Source organism: Passer montanus, unplaced genomic scaffold (genome assembly GCF_014805655.1).
Source record: "Passer montanus isolate IOZ18808 unplaced genomic scaffold, ASM1480565v1 scaffold3, whole genome shotgun sequence".
Taxonomy (NCBI): Eukaryota; Metazoa; Chordata; class Aves; order Passeriformes; family Passeridae; genus Passer; species Passer montanus.
In genome coordinates, this window is record NW_024367707.1 from 6,107,263 (window position 1) to 6,123,614 (window position 16,352).

At 41.2% G+C, this 16,352-nt stretch overlaps 2 protein-coding genes across 5 annotated transcripts in view; both read left to right on the forward strand.

Moving 5' to 3' along the window:
* ADGRG2 (adhesion G protein-coupled receptor G2) overlaps window positions 1–3,984 on the forward strand; it is a 57,885-nt gene extending 53,901 nt beyond the window's left edge. For both annotated transcript variants that reach the window (XM_039714495.1, XM_039714496.1), the window contains exons 27-28: window positions 439–591; window positions 3,630–3,984. In XM_039714495.1, coding sequence (XP_039570429.1) covers window positions 439–591; window positions 3,630–3,814 — 338 coding nt within the window. In that variant the 3' untranslated portion in view covers window positions 3,815–3,984. The remainder of the gene's footprint in view (window positions 1–438; window positions 592–3,629) is intronic.
* A 3,403-nt stretch (window positions 3,985–7,387) lies between these two features.
* The window catches only part of PHKA2 (phosphorylase kinase regulatory subunit alpha 2), a 44,076-nt gene continuing 35,111 nt past the window's right edge, over window positions 7,388–16,352 (forward strand). For all 3 annotated transcript variants that reach the window (XM_039714172.1, XM_039714174.1, XM_039714173.1), the window contains exons 1-5: window positions 7,388–7,536; window positions 12,737–12,895; window positions 14,242–14,289; window positions 14,780–14,948; window positions 15,781–15,863. In XM_039714172.1, the coding sequence (XP_039570106.1) occupies window positions 7,459–7,536; window positions 12,737–12,895; window positions 14,242–14,289; window positions 14,780–14,948; window positions 15,781–15,863 (537 nt within the window). In that variant the 5' untranslated portion in view covers window positions 7,388–7,458. The remainder of the gene's footprint in view (window positions 7,537–12,736; window positions 12,896–14,241; window positions 14,290–14,779; window positions 14,949–15,780; window positions 15,864–16,352) is intronic.

Genomic DNA, 16,352 nt, shown 5'->3' on the forward strand with positions numbered 1-16,352 from the left:
TTAGAAACGGTAAGATTTATTCCAGCTTGTGAGTCAGCCATAGTTTTACCAGTTATTTCCACAAAAACAAAGTGAAGCATGGTTTATACCTAAAAATTAATTACTTTATGTTATTTTGTTACTAAGTAGTTTCCCTCTTGTAAAGCCATGTATTTTTATACACTTTCACTTAGAGAATCAACTGCGCTTCAGTTATTTTTCTGATCTAGTCTGCAGTTGTAAAACTATGACAGTTGGCTACTTGTATTTTAAAAAGGGATAAGAGAAAAGGAGCTAAATTTAAATAATTTTAGACATCAAGACTCATTAAATTCTTACAATATAATTCTATCTAGAATACTGCAAGTGTGTAAAGCCTTGGTTTTATATCAATTCAGTTGCATTATTAACTATATTTTTATATAGTGCTTGTGTGAATTGTATTATTTCCTGTTTTAGACTGGAGTAGAACTGCTACAAATGGTTTAAAGAAGCAGACTGTAAATCAAGGAGTATCCAGTTCTTCCAACTCCCTGCAATCAAACAGTAACTCCACTAACTCTACAACACTGCTAATGAATAATGATTATTCAGTCCATGCAAATGGAAATGGTAAGTATAATGCAAAATAGTATTTCTTCAGAACTAAAATTCTCCATCCTTCCTGTTCTAACGTAGTACTGTCCTCTGCACTGCTGCCCTCTGCTCTTCCTGAGCAGTTGAAATGCAGATGTAAGTAGCACTGTGCTCAATTTCACTTGCAATTTGCTGTGGCTTATTTGTCTGTTGAGAAAGCTAGATATAAATCACTATTAAAAGTGCTTATTAAAAACTGTGAACATAATCTAGTTTTTCACACTCTTGCAGGGCACATATCATGGTGCTGATTAGTAATTAGTATTACTAATTAATAAAAAATATTAATTTGACTTACTAATCAATTTTTCAAACAGAAAAATAACTTACAAATCTCTAATGTATAAAACCCTAAGTCAAGAAAAACTCAGAAGACATTACTCCTGTGTGCCTGAGGTATTTTTCCCAACTGATCAAGAGCTGAGGCTAAGAAGTCATGTCATCAACTAGAATGTTTATTATGGAGTTGTTGAACATGCTTGGAGAGGCTGTGTTGTCCTCATTTCTTGGCCTATGCTGTCAGAAGACAGCACATAATCAACAAGATTATATTAGCAGATAACCTCTCAGATGTACAAAGTAAAAGCTATGGAATTAATACGTGGCTTAGAGGTTACTGTTCCTTTGAGTGTACTAATTGCATATTGCAGAGCAATCACAACACTTCAGGAGATGGTATTTGGACATGACCTGTACAGCTTTCTAAATTGAGGTTATTGGGGTTTTTTTCCATCACATTCCTTTGTAAAATCTTCCTGTTTGGATACACATAATGCAATAATTAACATACTTTTTATCTAACAGATCAGTTGAGAACCAGAATTCAGTGACACTCACTATCATTAGACACAAAGTAAGGCAATATTTTTAGGTAGAAGTATTTCCTTTCAAAGAGAAAAATTTTCAGGTACAAAAACCTGTGTGTCTTGTAGGGTTCTTTTTTCCCTGCTGTGTTAATTGCTCTGATGAAAGAAGCCATCTCTCCCTGCAACATCTGACCTGCTTATACCAAGCTACAAAAGCATTTTGACTGCTTTTCTCAACAGAAAGAAAGAGCAGAAATGTTCTATTGAATTTGTTTGTTGTAGCAACTGAATGAATGAGCCTGTTCCAGCTCTCTGGAAAAAGTCTTGTTCTTTTGGTTATTTTAGAATGAGATACTAAATTGATGATCTAAACCATTGAGTGATGCCAATTCTGTTGGCTGTGCTCCAATTCTGTCCTACTATATTCACATAATCAGACCTTTCCAGTGTGTCTGTGTGTCCTGTGCCAAAAGCTTCTTAGACACAAGCAGCTGAAAGAACTTTGGCAAAACCTTGTTCCTGTACACTTACAAACATGGATGTCTCTGGTGACCCCCCCCAATTTCCTATTTTATTGTCTATTTCAAGTGCTGTGAACCTCGTACCACATTCTCTATTCATATCAGGGTTGCAGGATACCTTGCCTGCACAGCTTGACTAAATAATTCTTTTGGGTCCTTAGGACTACTGTAAGAAAAGGCTATACCTGTGCTTGGATACCTCCCAGTAAAGCTCTTGGAGGCAATTCTTACACCTAACCTTCCAAACATGGAGCAGTTGTATCTCAGAAAAGCTGGGCTAATGCTTCCAAAAGGTATTAGACTGCTGTTAGATAGGAACTTGGGACCTTCTAGTTTGCTGTACCTGATTGCTCTCCTCTCAAAGCTGGAACTTGAAAATAACATTGCAACACTTCATTTTAAAAAGTGACCTTCAGAACCAAAAACACTCTAGAAATTAAGACCTATGTCACAAATACACTGAGCTGTAAACACTTGACAGTTTTAGCCTCACTGCTTCTACTAAAATGCTATTTCAGATTCAGGACTGAATTACTTACTGTGGTAAGTTTGGAATGTCTGTATAGCCTGTGACTTTGCTTTCCTACTGCACTTCATCTTTTCATGGCATTCTAATATTTCCTTATTTTCAGTTTTTCTCTTGCAGATTTGCATGTTTCAGAAACTACAATTAGGTATCACATGACTGAACCTGCAGATTTCCTCACTGAGGAACACAAACCACCTTTCTGAATTTGTTCACAGAAAAGCCTTATTTTCTTCTCAGCTTTTGCCCCAACATTAGGGCACAGTTATTCTGAACACTCCTAAGATAAAACAGTGTTAGGCAGGCAGGGGGTTAAAAAACAATCACAGTGTTAGGAAGCATGGTTATTTTCTATCATTTCAACCTTTTTCTTATTTGAATTAATGAACAAAGCTCTCCTGCTCATCTTACCCTATCTATATTTGTGCCTGTTTAAGTGCTTGATGGCTGCTTAAATTAATAAGTAATTTTTTTAAAAGTCTAAATTGAAGTGTTTGCACAAGTACTTAGAACAAAAAAAAAAAAAAAACCACCAAAATTCTCATTAATAATGTTTAGAATGTGATGCATAGGGGCAGGAGATTTATTCAGTGAACTAAACATTTATGGAGCATTTCATTAAAAGGCTTCAGTCAGAAATGGTATTATTAGATGTGTTCATTGTGGATTCACCTAAATGTGTAAGATTCTCTGTAGTCTAAGTATGGTTTTGACTCATGATCAGACCTAGGCCTTGTTCTGATTGTCCTTCAGAAGTAAATGCTGTAAGTTGAATTCCTTGTACTCAAACACTCTTCTTTCAGAGGCATGGCACACCTGATACCTTTAAAACTTAATTCAATAAAGCAAATCATTAAAATGAGGAGTATTTTGCATGTTATCTAGTGATACTTATTCCAAAGTCAAGTCTACATTTTGAGAATTGTGACCTTCATTGCTTAAAATATGGAATCATTGTGCATAAATATATTAACATCTCTTAAATATCAGGATTTCACACAGGAAAAGAAATTTATACAAAATATTTACTAACAATACACATTTTAAAATTGTTGCAGGAATAAAATGAGAGTGTATGAACTCCTTATAGTGACTAAAAAAAGCACGAGAGGCTTGATTCTGAACCTTTCTGATAGGGAATGCACTTTTTTGTTTCAACAGGCCATCTTTCCAGCGAGAAGAATGGTGTTTGTTTCAGTGTACAGAATGGTGATGTGTGTCTCCATGACTTTTCAGGCAAACAACTTGTATTCCAAGACAAGGATGATACTGGCAGCCAAAAAAGCCAAATCTCACTCAGAAGGACTTCAAAGAGAGGAAGCCTAAGTTCTATGGAGAAAATGTGATTTCCTTTTAAACAGCACATTGTTTTACAGTGTGAAGTAGAGTTTTTCTTTAGCAGTTTTACATAATGTGAGCAGACCAAGAACTGGTTTTATTTAATATATGGTACTGGAACTTCAAGGCAGCCATGCAATGGATTGACAAGGTCAATTATTAAAAAAAAAAAAAAGAAAAAAAAAAGAAAAAGAACCTACTATTTTGACAAGGTCTTGGATGTCAGATTACAGATGGCACACTTCCATTTTGTTTCTTCATCACAGTGGGTTTTTTGAGGGGTTTTTTAACATTTAAACAAAAGTTTTATTTAGACTTTTTTCATTATAATTAAGTTTATCTGCATATAATGCTTAGTAGTACTGTATAAATGTAGAAAGTTACAATTTGTGCATACAAACGATGTTAACTTTAAAAATGTTAGCTGCACTGTCTTCAACTTTTTGTACGTTTTAGTAGGAAACTGCAGTAATGTACATAAGCAGAAAATATCAACCTTTAAGCATCTCAATTATACTTTTATATTTATTTCTTGTAATATAAATTTAAATATACCTATGTATAGGAAAGTAATTGGTATTTTGTTTGTAACTTTTTTTGTGAGTTTGCATTTTTCTTTAGTTAATTATCTTTGACACAGAATGCTACAAAAATTAATTTGTCCAGTAAGTGGATCACTTACAGTGTTTAGAATATATTCACTAGATGCAGAACTGTAAATAACAAACACAATCGGTCTTGAACCTTCAGCTACCTTCTAGTACACCACAGAGGGATAGATATTGGGTGTAATTCAAGCACAGTGCCATGAATGGTGTATTAAATAAAGTAGTCAGTATTGTGAGTTTGCATTTTCTTTAGTTAATTATCTTTAACACAGAATGCTATAAAACTTAATTTGTCCAGTAAGTGGATCACTTACAGTGTTTAGAATATATTCACTAGATGCAGAACTGTAAATAACAAACACAATCGGTCTTGAACCTTCAGCTACCTTCTAGTACACCACAGAGGGATAGATATTGGGTGTAATTCAAGCACAGTGCCATGAATGGTGTATTAAATAAAGTAGTCAGTAAGTTATTAAATACAACTAAGTTGTGTTGGTGGCTTGAGTGAAGTCATCAGTTTTTGCCATTGATTTCACCAGGGTCAGTATTTATACTGAGTGGTGAGACACTGCCATTTTTCATTTGCAATGATGGAAGAAGAGAAGTTTGGAGGGGGTGGGGAGGCAAGTTGAAGAAAAAATAGAAATAATAAATGACAGCTGCTATATTTAGTAGCTGAGAATTTTTTTGTTTCATTGCATGGCTGTTTTTTAAGGGGCAGCTCTTGAGCTATTCTAATGAGTTGAGTATTTCTGCTGGTACTTTGTCTTGTGATTGGCAAACCAAATACTGAGGCTCTAGCTCAGTAATTCCTGAAGCAAAATTTCATTCCTCTTATGACATTTACTGGAAAAAATTTGATTTGGGCTCTTCGTGTAAAACAGTTGAAAGTCCATGCAACATTGTGAAGATTCCTCCTGCACAGAAATTGGCCTAAGTCCTGGTCTTACCTCTTCTTCCTCACACACACGTGCAGCTATGGCCACTGCTTTTCCAATTTGCATTCTTGGGCAAAAGTTGGATGCTCCCAAAGCAAGCTAGGACAAACTGGTGCCAGACTGCAGAGTACCAGGCCCTGTAAAGAGGGCTGCATGAAGCAGGTGCATGCTGATGGGGAGCAAGGGCTTTGCTTCCTGGTGGGGAAGGCTCAGTTGGGTGCCCTGCAAACACTCTCCTCAACAAAAAAGCATGAATCACAGGCCTCTTATTTAGGGCTCTGTTGGAGTCAGCAATTGAACCTCTTCAGTGCTCAAACCCCATTGTGGTTCTGTGGGCAACACAGGTTCTTTCAGTTCTTTCAGTCACTTACATCCAAAATTACTCTGACTATGCTTTTTAAGGTGAGAATTTAAAGTATTTGTTGATTTTATCCACAGGGTTTTAGCTGCATGTTGGTAAAAGCCCATCCTGGAATGCTAGTAGCTGGAATACATTTCTGTGAATGCTTTAACTATTTGGCTAATTGCCTTTGCAGTGTTTCTTGTAAATTTATTTAATGTCCTTATATTTATATTTTTAACTGTAAAAAAAGTAATAAATTTGCAGCAACTACAACACAAAATATATCAACTTTGTCTTTTAGATAAATGTGTCATTAATACTGGGCTGCGTTACAATTCTTCAGATTACAGGATCAACAGTATGTCACTTCTTGGAGAAAAAGCTGACCCAGCTTTTGCATTTATTCTCTGCTACATATTTTACCTTGCATGGTTCTAAAAGATCTGGATTTTAGCAGAGAAAACCCTGACGTTAGTCCAGTCAATGCCTGCCCTCAAGACTGCTGAAGCTGTCCTAAAGGAATGCTGTAAGCAAAAGCACATAGCTGAGTTTAGCTTCAGTAATTAAATTCCCTGTGAATACACATATTCCACTGACCTACTCAGAGTCTTCTTTTTTTTATTTTTACACACCAAAATAAAAATATATTTTTTATTTTATATATTCCTAGGGGATAGGAGTCCTTTCTGACTTTTCCACTTAATAGCATGCTCATACTGTAGTAAAAATTTGCACTTGCACCAGCATAATATTTTAGCTCATCCTCAAGCTAGCTGAAAACGTGTTTTTATGCTGGGTGTTACAGTAGCCTTTTGGTACGTGGGCTGTCGGACTTTGTGTAGCCAGGACGCCCAGAGCTCGGGGAAAGCTGCAACACCCGCCCAGAGCACTAAGTAAAATTCTGTGCATTAGTCTGTGGCTGCATAGGTAACCCGGGGCATCTGTAAGGAGGTTTTAAGCTTAGTCAAAGATAAAGAGTAACCTGCCGTGTACAGCCGGCACCGCCCTGCTCAGCAAACTTGGTGCCTAAGTGCAGTCTCTCTACAAGGCGGTGCGCTGGAGGGGGAGGCCGGTGCGGAGCCCAGGGCAGCAGGGAGCTGGTCCATGTTTTGGCTCTGGCAAAGGGAGATGCTGAACCTCCCAGTTCTGTCCCCATGTGCTGTGCAGAGCCTACAGAGGTGGGGTCCGACCGCCACCGGAGGAACGAACGCGGCTGTGAACGCTGCTGCCTCAACCACGAGTGTCCGCTGTGGGCAATGAAGGGAGAACAGCAAGGAAAAGTTACAATAGTAACTCTGTTAATGCTACAAGTTCACTTAGAAAAAAAAATGAAAAAGACAACGGGGGAAAAAAATCTTTCCGAATTTTGAGTTAATATCACACTTTCAGCTACTCTGCAACATCTGTTCCGTGGTTTCATTCGATCAGATCTGAAAACGGTGGGGTTTTTTTAAGGCTAGGGGAAAGAAAAGCTTCCAGCAAGTATTCTGATGTTCTCAGCTTTATTTCACGAACTCACGAAGAGGTTCTGTATAATCGACACTATTTTTCACAATCACAGCCGGGTTTTTGTCACGGCAGGCGGCCCCTCCTCTGCTCGGTCCCCGGGCAGGGTGTCCCCGCGTCCCCGCGGTGCCTGAGGGCGGAGGCCGCTGCCGCCCCGCCCCGCTCGCCGTGAGGGCGGGGAGAGGCCGCCGCCATCTCCGGGTACCGCCGCCCCGAGCGCGGCCGGGCCGGGCAGCCGGGCCCGCCGTGGGGCCATGAGGAGCCGCAGCAACTCGGGGGTGCGCCTGGACGGCTACGCCCGCCTGGTCCAGCGGACCATCCTCTGCCACCAGGTGAGGAGCAGCCGCCGCCCCGAGACGCCTGCTCGGGGCTGGGGGCGCCGGGCGCGGTGGGGCCGGGGCCGTGCCGGGGGCGTGGGGCGGCTGCCGGGGCCGGGGGCTGCAGGAGGGACACGAACATCCCTCCTCCGGCGTCCTGTCCGCATGTCCCGCCCCCGCCTGCGGAACAGCGCGGGGAATGCTGAGGCGGTGCGGATCCTGGGGGCGCTTGTGTAAGTGCACCTTGGAAATCGTGTGGAAAACACAGCGAGTCAGAGCTTGTAAATTATAATGGTATTGTGTGTACAATGTCTCATGGCCGTATGATACACACCCAGCCGTTGTGCACACTGTATCTATCTAGATAGATAGATAGATACACACTACATACTATGTATATGTGTGTATATATATGTGTGTGTGTATATACATGTATACATATATGTCCGCACACATGGTAACAGCAGCATTCCACCGCGGTGACATAAGAGCTCGGGGCAGGACTTTGTGCCGAGCCTGTCAGTGTCAGCACAGCGCGGTGCGGGTCCCTGTGTGCCCCCGCCGCACGTGTGTGCGGCCGGGCACGTCCCCGAGCTTCCAGGCTGTTCTCCCGGAGCTTCCAGGCTGTTCTCCCGGAGCTTCCAGGCTGTTCTCCCGGAGCTTCCAGGCTGTTCTCCCGCTCTCCGCGCTGCTGGGGCTCTGGGGCGTCCGGCGGGGCTGCCTGCGCAGGCGAGCAGCGAAAGAACGAGAATTGCAGGGGTGGTTCCGGCGGGGGTTTTGTGCACTCTGTGTTTTTTGGCCAGCACAGTGCTCTCGGCTTAATGTGCTTGCTTTACCCAGGTGGGCACTGAGGACTCCAAAGGTATTCAGCAGTGCTTAAACAAGTTACCAAACAATCCAGTATATAAAGATGAGCAGCAGGGATTTTTGCACAGATCGGTTACCAAATATGCTTTGTTGATGAAAGTTGCGAGAAACTGGTAAGCAGTGAAAGAAAAGGCTGGGACCCATATGCACTTTGGTCAGTAAGATTTTAGTCACTGACCATTGTTTTGAGCACAGGGTCCAAATACCTGTGAAATTATATTTGTGTATTAAATTATTGTAGACTCAGTAGAAACAAGTGCAAGAATTGGTATATGTGGCATGAGAAGATAGTTTTTGACTCTTCCTGTTCTGATGTACAGGAGAGGCTTTTAGTTGTGTTCCCATCTCTGCCTTTTGTCAGCAAGATGACCTTGGGCAAGTCACTTTGGCTTCCAGTGCCTGCCTTTATTTCCTTGTTTATAAGATGAGGATGCTGATAACAGCTTCCATTAGGGGAGATATGGAGCCTCTGAGATTCAGAGCTCAAACATGCCCCATGAAAGCCTTGATGATATTAATATTTAACAATAGTAAAAAGGGTAAGTAAATGGTAATACAGGGGTTCATACTGGTGACCAAAAATTTTGTAATTGCTATTTAAAGCAATAGGATGAATGTTCATGACTGTGCCTTTTCCACTTAGAGCTCAATGTCTGGGAGAATTCAGAGTGGGAGAAAGGAGGTAAGCTTTCTTCTTTGTGTGGGAAGCAATTCACAGGCTAGCAGCAAGGCAGAGGATCAGTGGTATCCCAAAAGGACCCAGAGAAATGCTCAAGACACGTTTCTAGATTTTTAAAATATATTTATTTATACTCTTCCTGGTTTTTTCACTGCAATGTTGTGTTCAGCCAGGTGAAGAGATGCAGTGCTTGGGCAAGTTAGGAAGGTTGTCTTTGGGCCACATGCAACTGTCTCTTTCTTGGGTGCAGAAAGTCTGTGGCTGGATGGGCTTGGGTGCTGCTGCTTCACTGCTGTTGGTGCTGCCTTTGTGCCTCCCAGGAAGGAGCCAGGGAATTGAGTTTTAGCCATGGGTTTGCCCAGGAGCAGCCTGGCAGAAGAACCAGAAGGTGTTTAAAATTCTTCTGAGGTGCTGCTGCTCAGCAGGGGCTGATGTGTGAGTGTGCCCCTGCACCTCACATGCACAGCTGCAGCAATGCAGCCTTGGCACATCAGCTGCTGTGCCCTGACAGAGGGCAGTGACATGCTCACCTCTGTGAGGTGCAGCAAGGACAACAGGGAGTGTGCACAAACACTGGGCTTTGATCAGGTGTTTAATACACCAGGAGCTAGGTTTTTCAGTAGCAGCAATTGATCTTGTGCTCATTCCAATCACTCTAGATCAATGTGATTTTAGAGGCAATTTTTAATGCAGGATATCTGTGCTACCAGGCAGATGTGTTCAAAGAACAGGTTCAACTGTCAGGGCTGACAGTTTTCTCTGTGGTATCTTGCAGGATCAGGTCAGTAGGTTTCTTTTCCTGTTTTGCAGATGTTGCATTGTCCTTGTTCGTCCGTGTAGCATACACAGTGATAGCTTCCATCCTGTTAAAGGTTTTGAAAGGAGGGTAAGACCAGACTACTGGCTCCTGTGTGCCTGCCATCTGTTGCATGTACCCCAAGGGACAGGGGTCAGAGGGATGCTTTGGTGCTGAAGCAGAGCAGACATTGAAAAGCACCACCAGAATGATGTTCTCAGCTGCTTATTACACCTGTTGAATTGAATGACATAGGAAAAAAAATGTGAATCTTAAGATTAGGAAATAGCAAAACAACATCTATGTACATTTTAAGTATTGCTATGGTACTATAAGTGAAAAGCATATGGACCTGATAAGGAAAGCTCATACCTTTATGGGTAACCCCAGCTGTATTACGGAATCACGTTGGAAGGGACCCACAAGAATCACCAAGTCCAGCTCCTGGTCCTGCAGGAGACCATCCCCAAGACTCACTCACATCATGTTACATCTGGTTTCACAAGCAAATCTACAAGCTTTGCTAGAGCTACCTATGTTTTCACCTGACAGATCAATTTGACAATCTATTTAATTTGCACCTTTCAGCAAGAGGCTAAATTACTTGCTTTGCTGCTCTTCTTAGAACCCCACTGGTTTTGTGCATGTGCTGCCAAAGTGCTTATTGACACTTGCTGCCCTGTAGGAACTGGTGTGTTTTTTTGTTTGGGTTGTTGAGGGGCCTTTTTCTCTCCAGATTGATGGATAGATTTAAAAATAGGTTTGGGCACGATGCGAGAGTTTAAAGTCTTAGTCCAGCAATCAGCTTTCTGTTGCAGTGCTCTCAGCTGCATGGTGCTGATAAAATTCTTTGCTCCCTGGATCTTCTGAGCAATGTGATTTGCAGGATGAGACCTGCTAGTCTAATTAGCCATCACTGCATAGATGGAATGCTTGAAGTACTAGTTAAGCTAAAATCCCTTTGACATCATGAGGATTAAGTGCAATCAATGTTTCTGTGGGTTCTTTAGCACCTTGTAAACATTGTAGTTTTCATATGGTGTCAGCAGGTAACAGAAGAAAGTAATTGTGGTTTTTAAGAGAAAACACTTCTAAAAAAGCTGAAACAAAGCCACTTAAAATATTAATTAGTATATTACATTGTTCTGCTAACATTCTGAATGTGCATGAGGAAAGACATTAATGTGTTGTCAGTTCATGAGAGCCAGCCCCAGTGCACCCCAAAAGCTGGGACCAACTTGTAGAGCAGTCAAAGGTGGTGAAATGGTGATAACTACCCATGAATATGTTTAATACAACCTCTTTATCTAGACAAGTCCCTCCCTGGGAGCTGAATAGTCTTGGATGGGCCCTTTCTCTGGGATTCCATTTTGGTACACAGAGAAACTTTTATTTTTCAACTGGCAGCTAGCCAGCATGGAAAGCAGGGAAAAATAAACCAAAATTATCATTTCTCAGACAGCAGAGTGATCTCTATCAAGGCAGGGCTGCAGGTGAGTAAACACTTACTGTCCTGCATTGGAGGGAGGGAAACAAATTGTCCTCTAGGAATGTTGGGAGTATGTGGTCTGCCTTTTGAGACCCTGGGTTTTATCATGTGGGCACAGTGCTGAACTGGAACTTCTGTTACTCCTTGTTTGACTTTTCAAGATCAAAGCTTTTTAAGCTGTTTGCATTCATATGTGCTACTTTCCCCATCAAACAGGCAAGTAAGAGTCCTTCAGTAGTTGCTTGGTTTGTGAAGACCTTGCTGAGGTGGGGCTGTTGCAGCAGAATTTCATTTCCACTCTGAGGGAGCCACTAAGCATTGCTGTATTAAGCCATAACAATGGGCTGACTGTGCCAGGTCATGTCTGTCAGGCTGTCACCCCTGTGCTGCTCACAGGCAGAGTCCAGGAAATTGTAACTAAAGCCCCTCCCCCTCAAATCAGCTTTTTAAAAATAAGGAGTTGAATGAACCAGTGTGTGGGAGAAATGAAAAATTGGTGGATGTGTCATTTTAAATTTTGCTTTTGTAAGAGTAGTCTTTAGTAATCTTTACCCCTTGTCACACCAGCCCTACCAACTGATCTTTATTCACTGAAATTTTCTGTAAAGGTTTGATTTAATTGAAAGTTCTATTGACTTTTTGCCTCTTTGTCTCATTTTTTTGTTAGTCAAGAATATATGGCCAAGAAAGATGGTGTAAAAAAAAATTAAGGATAGTGAAGTGATGGGAATTAATGATGCAATAAAAAATTTAATGGAGTATTTGGGATGCAGGAGACTACTTAGTGCTCTGCTTTTCAGACAGTGCTGCCTTTCAACATCTTCAGAAATTTTTTCCTGTACATTTTCCATAGGAGGGTATAAAAAAGGTTTTGCATTCATTTAGCTGTCATAAACCCAGTGGGCAGATGTATAGAAATACTTTTTTAGTCTCCTAGAAGATCACTCGTGGTTTTTTACTTTCTGAAGATTATGCCACAGACCAGTTATGTAGAGGAGCATATATCCCACACTCAGTTTCTAGTCTTAACTCAGTACCTTCTTTTCCTCATAAATATGTAAAATTTAAATTTCTATTTCCTTGTTGTATTCTGAATTTCACTCAGTGACTTAGCTACTAACCCTGAGTGGATGAAGATGTCCGACTGGATGCTGTAAACTTTACAACTTGAAGCGTTCAGATGAATTTTGCATTTCACTTGTGTGAGTTTGGGAAAGAAGGATGGGATCTCACTTCTGTTGAGAAATCATGAGCAGCTGCAGTGTACACTTAGCAGGAAATCATCTTTACTTTGTTACCCCTTCATACAGAAAGAAGTGATGCTTCACAGCAGATGGGACTTGAGGTGGTAATGTTTGGTCTTTATTCCTTCTGCCATGGTTAGAACCCAGTGACGGGGCTGCTCTCAGCCGGGGCCGACCATAAGGATGCCTGGGTACGGGACAACATCTACAGCATCCTGGCCGTGTGGGGGCTGGGGATGGCGTATCGGAAGAACGCCGACCGCGATGAGGACAAAGCCAAAGCCTACGAGCTCGAGCAGGTGCGTAAGGCTGAGCATGAACCAGTTCCACCGTTTGGGCTTTCTTACTGTCGTGTTTTTGGAGAGTGCATTCGCACTGCTGCTGTGTCTGGAATCCAGCAGGGTTTTCTCACCTTGGAGTATGTGCTCTAAAGGAAGCAACGCCCATGCAGTGTTGGTGTGCAGTATCTCTGGCAAGGAGGATTTGAAGAACTGGATGGTAGAGAGGCTAACATCTGAATTTAACTACAAACGAAACAAAAGTATGTAGAAGTCAAACTTCCATCGGTTGGCTGATTGCTGAAAATGAGGCTTCTGAGAGGTTTTGTGCCCCAGTTTACAAGGCTCTCTCTAATTAAACCTTGAGGTCCCTCATGAGATGTGTTGTGGTACAGAAAATCAGGCCTAGGCTGCTTGGATCTTGCATCAATTTATCTGCTAGACCGTTCTTCCGGTATAGAGAAGCATGCCATTTAAAGTAGAAGTCTTTGGAGTGTGCATGGAGGTTGATACCTTCTCTGCTGTGATCAAACACGCCTACATAGCATTACAACCTCCAGACTGATGGGACCTGTGCTGGAGAATTGGAAGGGAACATAACTCACACAGTTAAATACTAAAATCTGCAGCTGGGAATGTGAGTATCACATGTAAATGTGATATGAGATGTAAATGAATGAAATGAAATGAGAATGTAAACAGAGGTGGGTTAAATGTGAAGTGAGGGACTGTTGGTGTCCTACTGTTGTTTTGGAGTCACTGGGTAAATTTTTTGCTGCTATGTCCTACTTGAACCAGGTTCATGGTGACACAATTAGCTTGACTCAGTTTACATGATCAGATTTTGAGGCTGTATTTTTGGGGTGAAAAGGTAGGGTTGATTATTTAATGCACAGTCTTGCACTTCTCTACATTCACACTTACAGCCCTTTCTCTATGGGTCACTTGATTTTTGCCGTACTCTATAAAGAGTGGAAGAAACTCTGCAGGTTTCACAGTCACGTCAATGCCTTGATGTCACCTACCAGTGTTCCCTAGATCTGTCATTCAAAAAATTTATTGTTAGTATTAATATTCTTACAAGACATAGCATTCTTCTTACTTCCTTAGGCTGGATAGAAGGACCATGGAGAGTTGTTCCACTGTTTACAGAGAAACTTTGGGAAAAGATTTCTCCTAGACAGGGATGAAGGAATAAAATCTGATCAGTGTATTAAAAAGAAAAGCATGCAAAACATTTTGGCCAAATATACATTTTTTTACCTTTGGCAGGACAATAGTAGAGGGTGTGAACTTTGCCACTTTTGAATGTTGTTTGTAAGAGCTGATGAGGCAGAAAGTATCACTGGTTTGTTTTGTTCCTGCAGAATGTTGTGAAGCTGATGCGGGGACTCTTGCAGTGCATGATGAGACAGGTAATGCCATAGGATTGAGTTAGTAGATGTTGTATTTACAAAGCATTTGATGGAAGTGTGTAGTTCCAGTGTATTCTGTGGAGTGACTTATTTTGTGTGTGTGCCAATGATGGTGTGGGGAGTCTTCTTAAAACTCTTGAGCAAAACACTGACCTTGCTTCCACTTCTTGTCGAAGTAATGTTTTGAGACTATGCTTGTAGCAAGTCAGAGTTTTGCCTTTGCAAACTGATCTTCACCAAGATGGATGTCTGTAGTTTAGATCTGAACTCAATAAGGTAATTTAATTGTATTCTTTCCTGTAGAGATGTGGATTTCACTGGAGTCTAAAGTCAAGAGTTGTGTTTAAGCCCTCTGACCAATCAAAACTGAGTGTAGTAACAGGATTAAGACCTCAAGATTGTCCTCACCTAAGAAAAGTTGTTAATTTTGAAATCATTTCGAGAATTTCTTCCAAAATGTTTCAGATTTGAGATTTGTGATGTTTTTTAGGTAGATAAAGTAGAGAAGTTCAAACGCACTCAGAGTACCAAGGACTGCCTCCATGCCAAGTATAACTCTGCAACTTGTGCCACGGTGGTTGGGGACGACCAGTGGGGGCACCTACAAGTGGATGCAACTTCCCTCTACCTGCTCTTCTTGGCACAGATGACTGCATCAGGTAAGCAGAAGATATTTTTGCCTTTTGTTGCAGCCTTTTCTAGTCCAGCTTTTATTTAAAAAGGAAAAAAATGTAGTATTCAGCTTCAAAGGTCTTTACATAATTATTACTCAGAAGCAAGTCATGTTTCTCTGGAAAAGAGATAGGCCTTATGTGGAATTTCATATTTATAGTAATTGGCAGTGTCTATGCCTTTAATCAAGGCATCAAATACATGAGATATTTAGAATCTCGTCAGAGAAGTCTCATGTTTAAAGACTTCATAGGGTCAACCACATTTCTTCAGAGAGTGGCAACATCAAGTCAGGTGCACTTGTGCCATCAGTGTTCTTGTCTTACTGGTGCTGTTTTATCTTATGTTCTTCTTAATCATACTCCTCTTGTGAGGGGGAAGATTTGTTTCCTTCCATGTTTTTCTGTCCTTGAAGCCCCTTGCAATTGATCCCTGCAGACACCTGATCATCTTGAAGGTTCCTAGGTAGAGCACTGAGCAGGCAGGGGGCTGGGGGGCTGCAGGAATTGATATGCACTGTTCTGGAGAGCCAGAGCTGGCTCAGTTGCCTCTGCTTTTTACCCATGGTCTGAGTGTCACTCTCACAGAGGTGGTTTTTGGTTGCTCTTTGAAACAGTCTGTATTGGTGGGGTTTGAAGTGTTTTGTCAGTAGCAAGTATTGAGGCTTGCTGCCTGACCTTTAGAAATCAGTATGAGTTTTCTCCTTTGATTTCAGTGGGCAGGGGTTAGTAGCAAATAAACAAAAGCATGAAACTCACTGTAGAGTAGCTATTGCAGTTCTGATACAATATAATTATTCTCTTTCCTTCTTTTCATCAGGGCTACGTATTATCTTCACCCTTGATGAAGTTACCTTTATCCAGAATCTTGTTTTTTACATAGAAGCTGCCTACAAAGTTGCTGTAAGTAGTTATTTATATGTAAATGATCTGAACACTGCTCAAGTGTGGGTGGAAAATTATTTATTGCTGGAGAAGTAAAATAGGGACTTGTTTTTTCCACAAGACGATGTCAGAACCTCTCAGTACTTTACAGTGCAAGCAGCATCTTTGGAGATGTTGGGAGGGCTGTGGAGGATTTACTGCTGTGTGGGTGAGGTATACTTGTTCTATCATAATAATAGGGGGTTTTATTGATAATTAGTAATATTTCCTTATGTCTAATTATAAGTCTTGTGGGCCTTTCTAGAAAGGGCAGGTTGTTAGCAAACCAAGTTGAAGGTACGTGGGGAGAAACATGCACAGGAGGGATTTGTGACTGTACACGTGATCCTGCTGGGGTGTATTCAAACATGAGGAGGGTCTCTTTTGAGACTTGGAGCCCCTTTTTTTCTATTTTTTTAAGGAAATAATAAACTAATTTAATGTAGAGGTGAGGATTTGTTGTGGGAC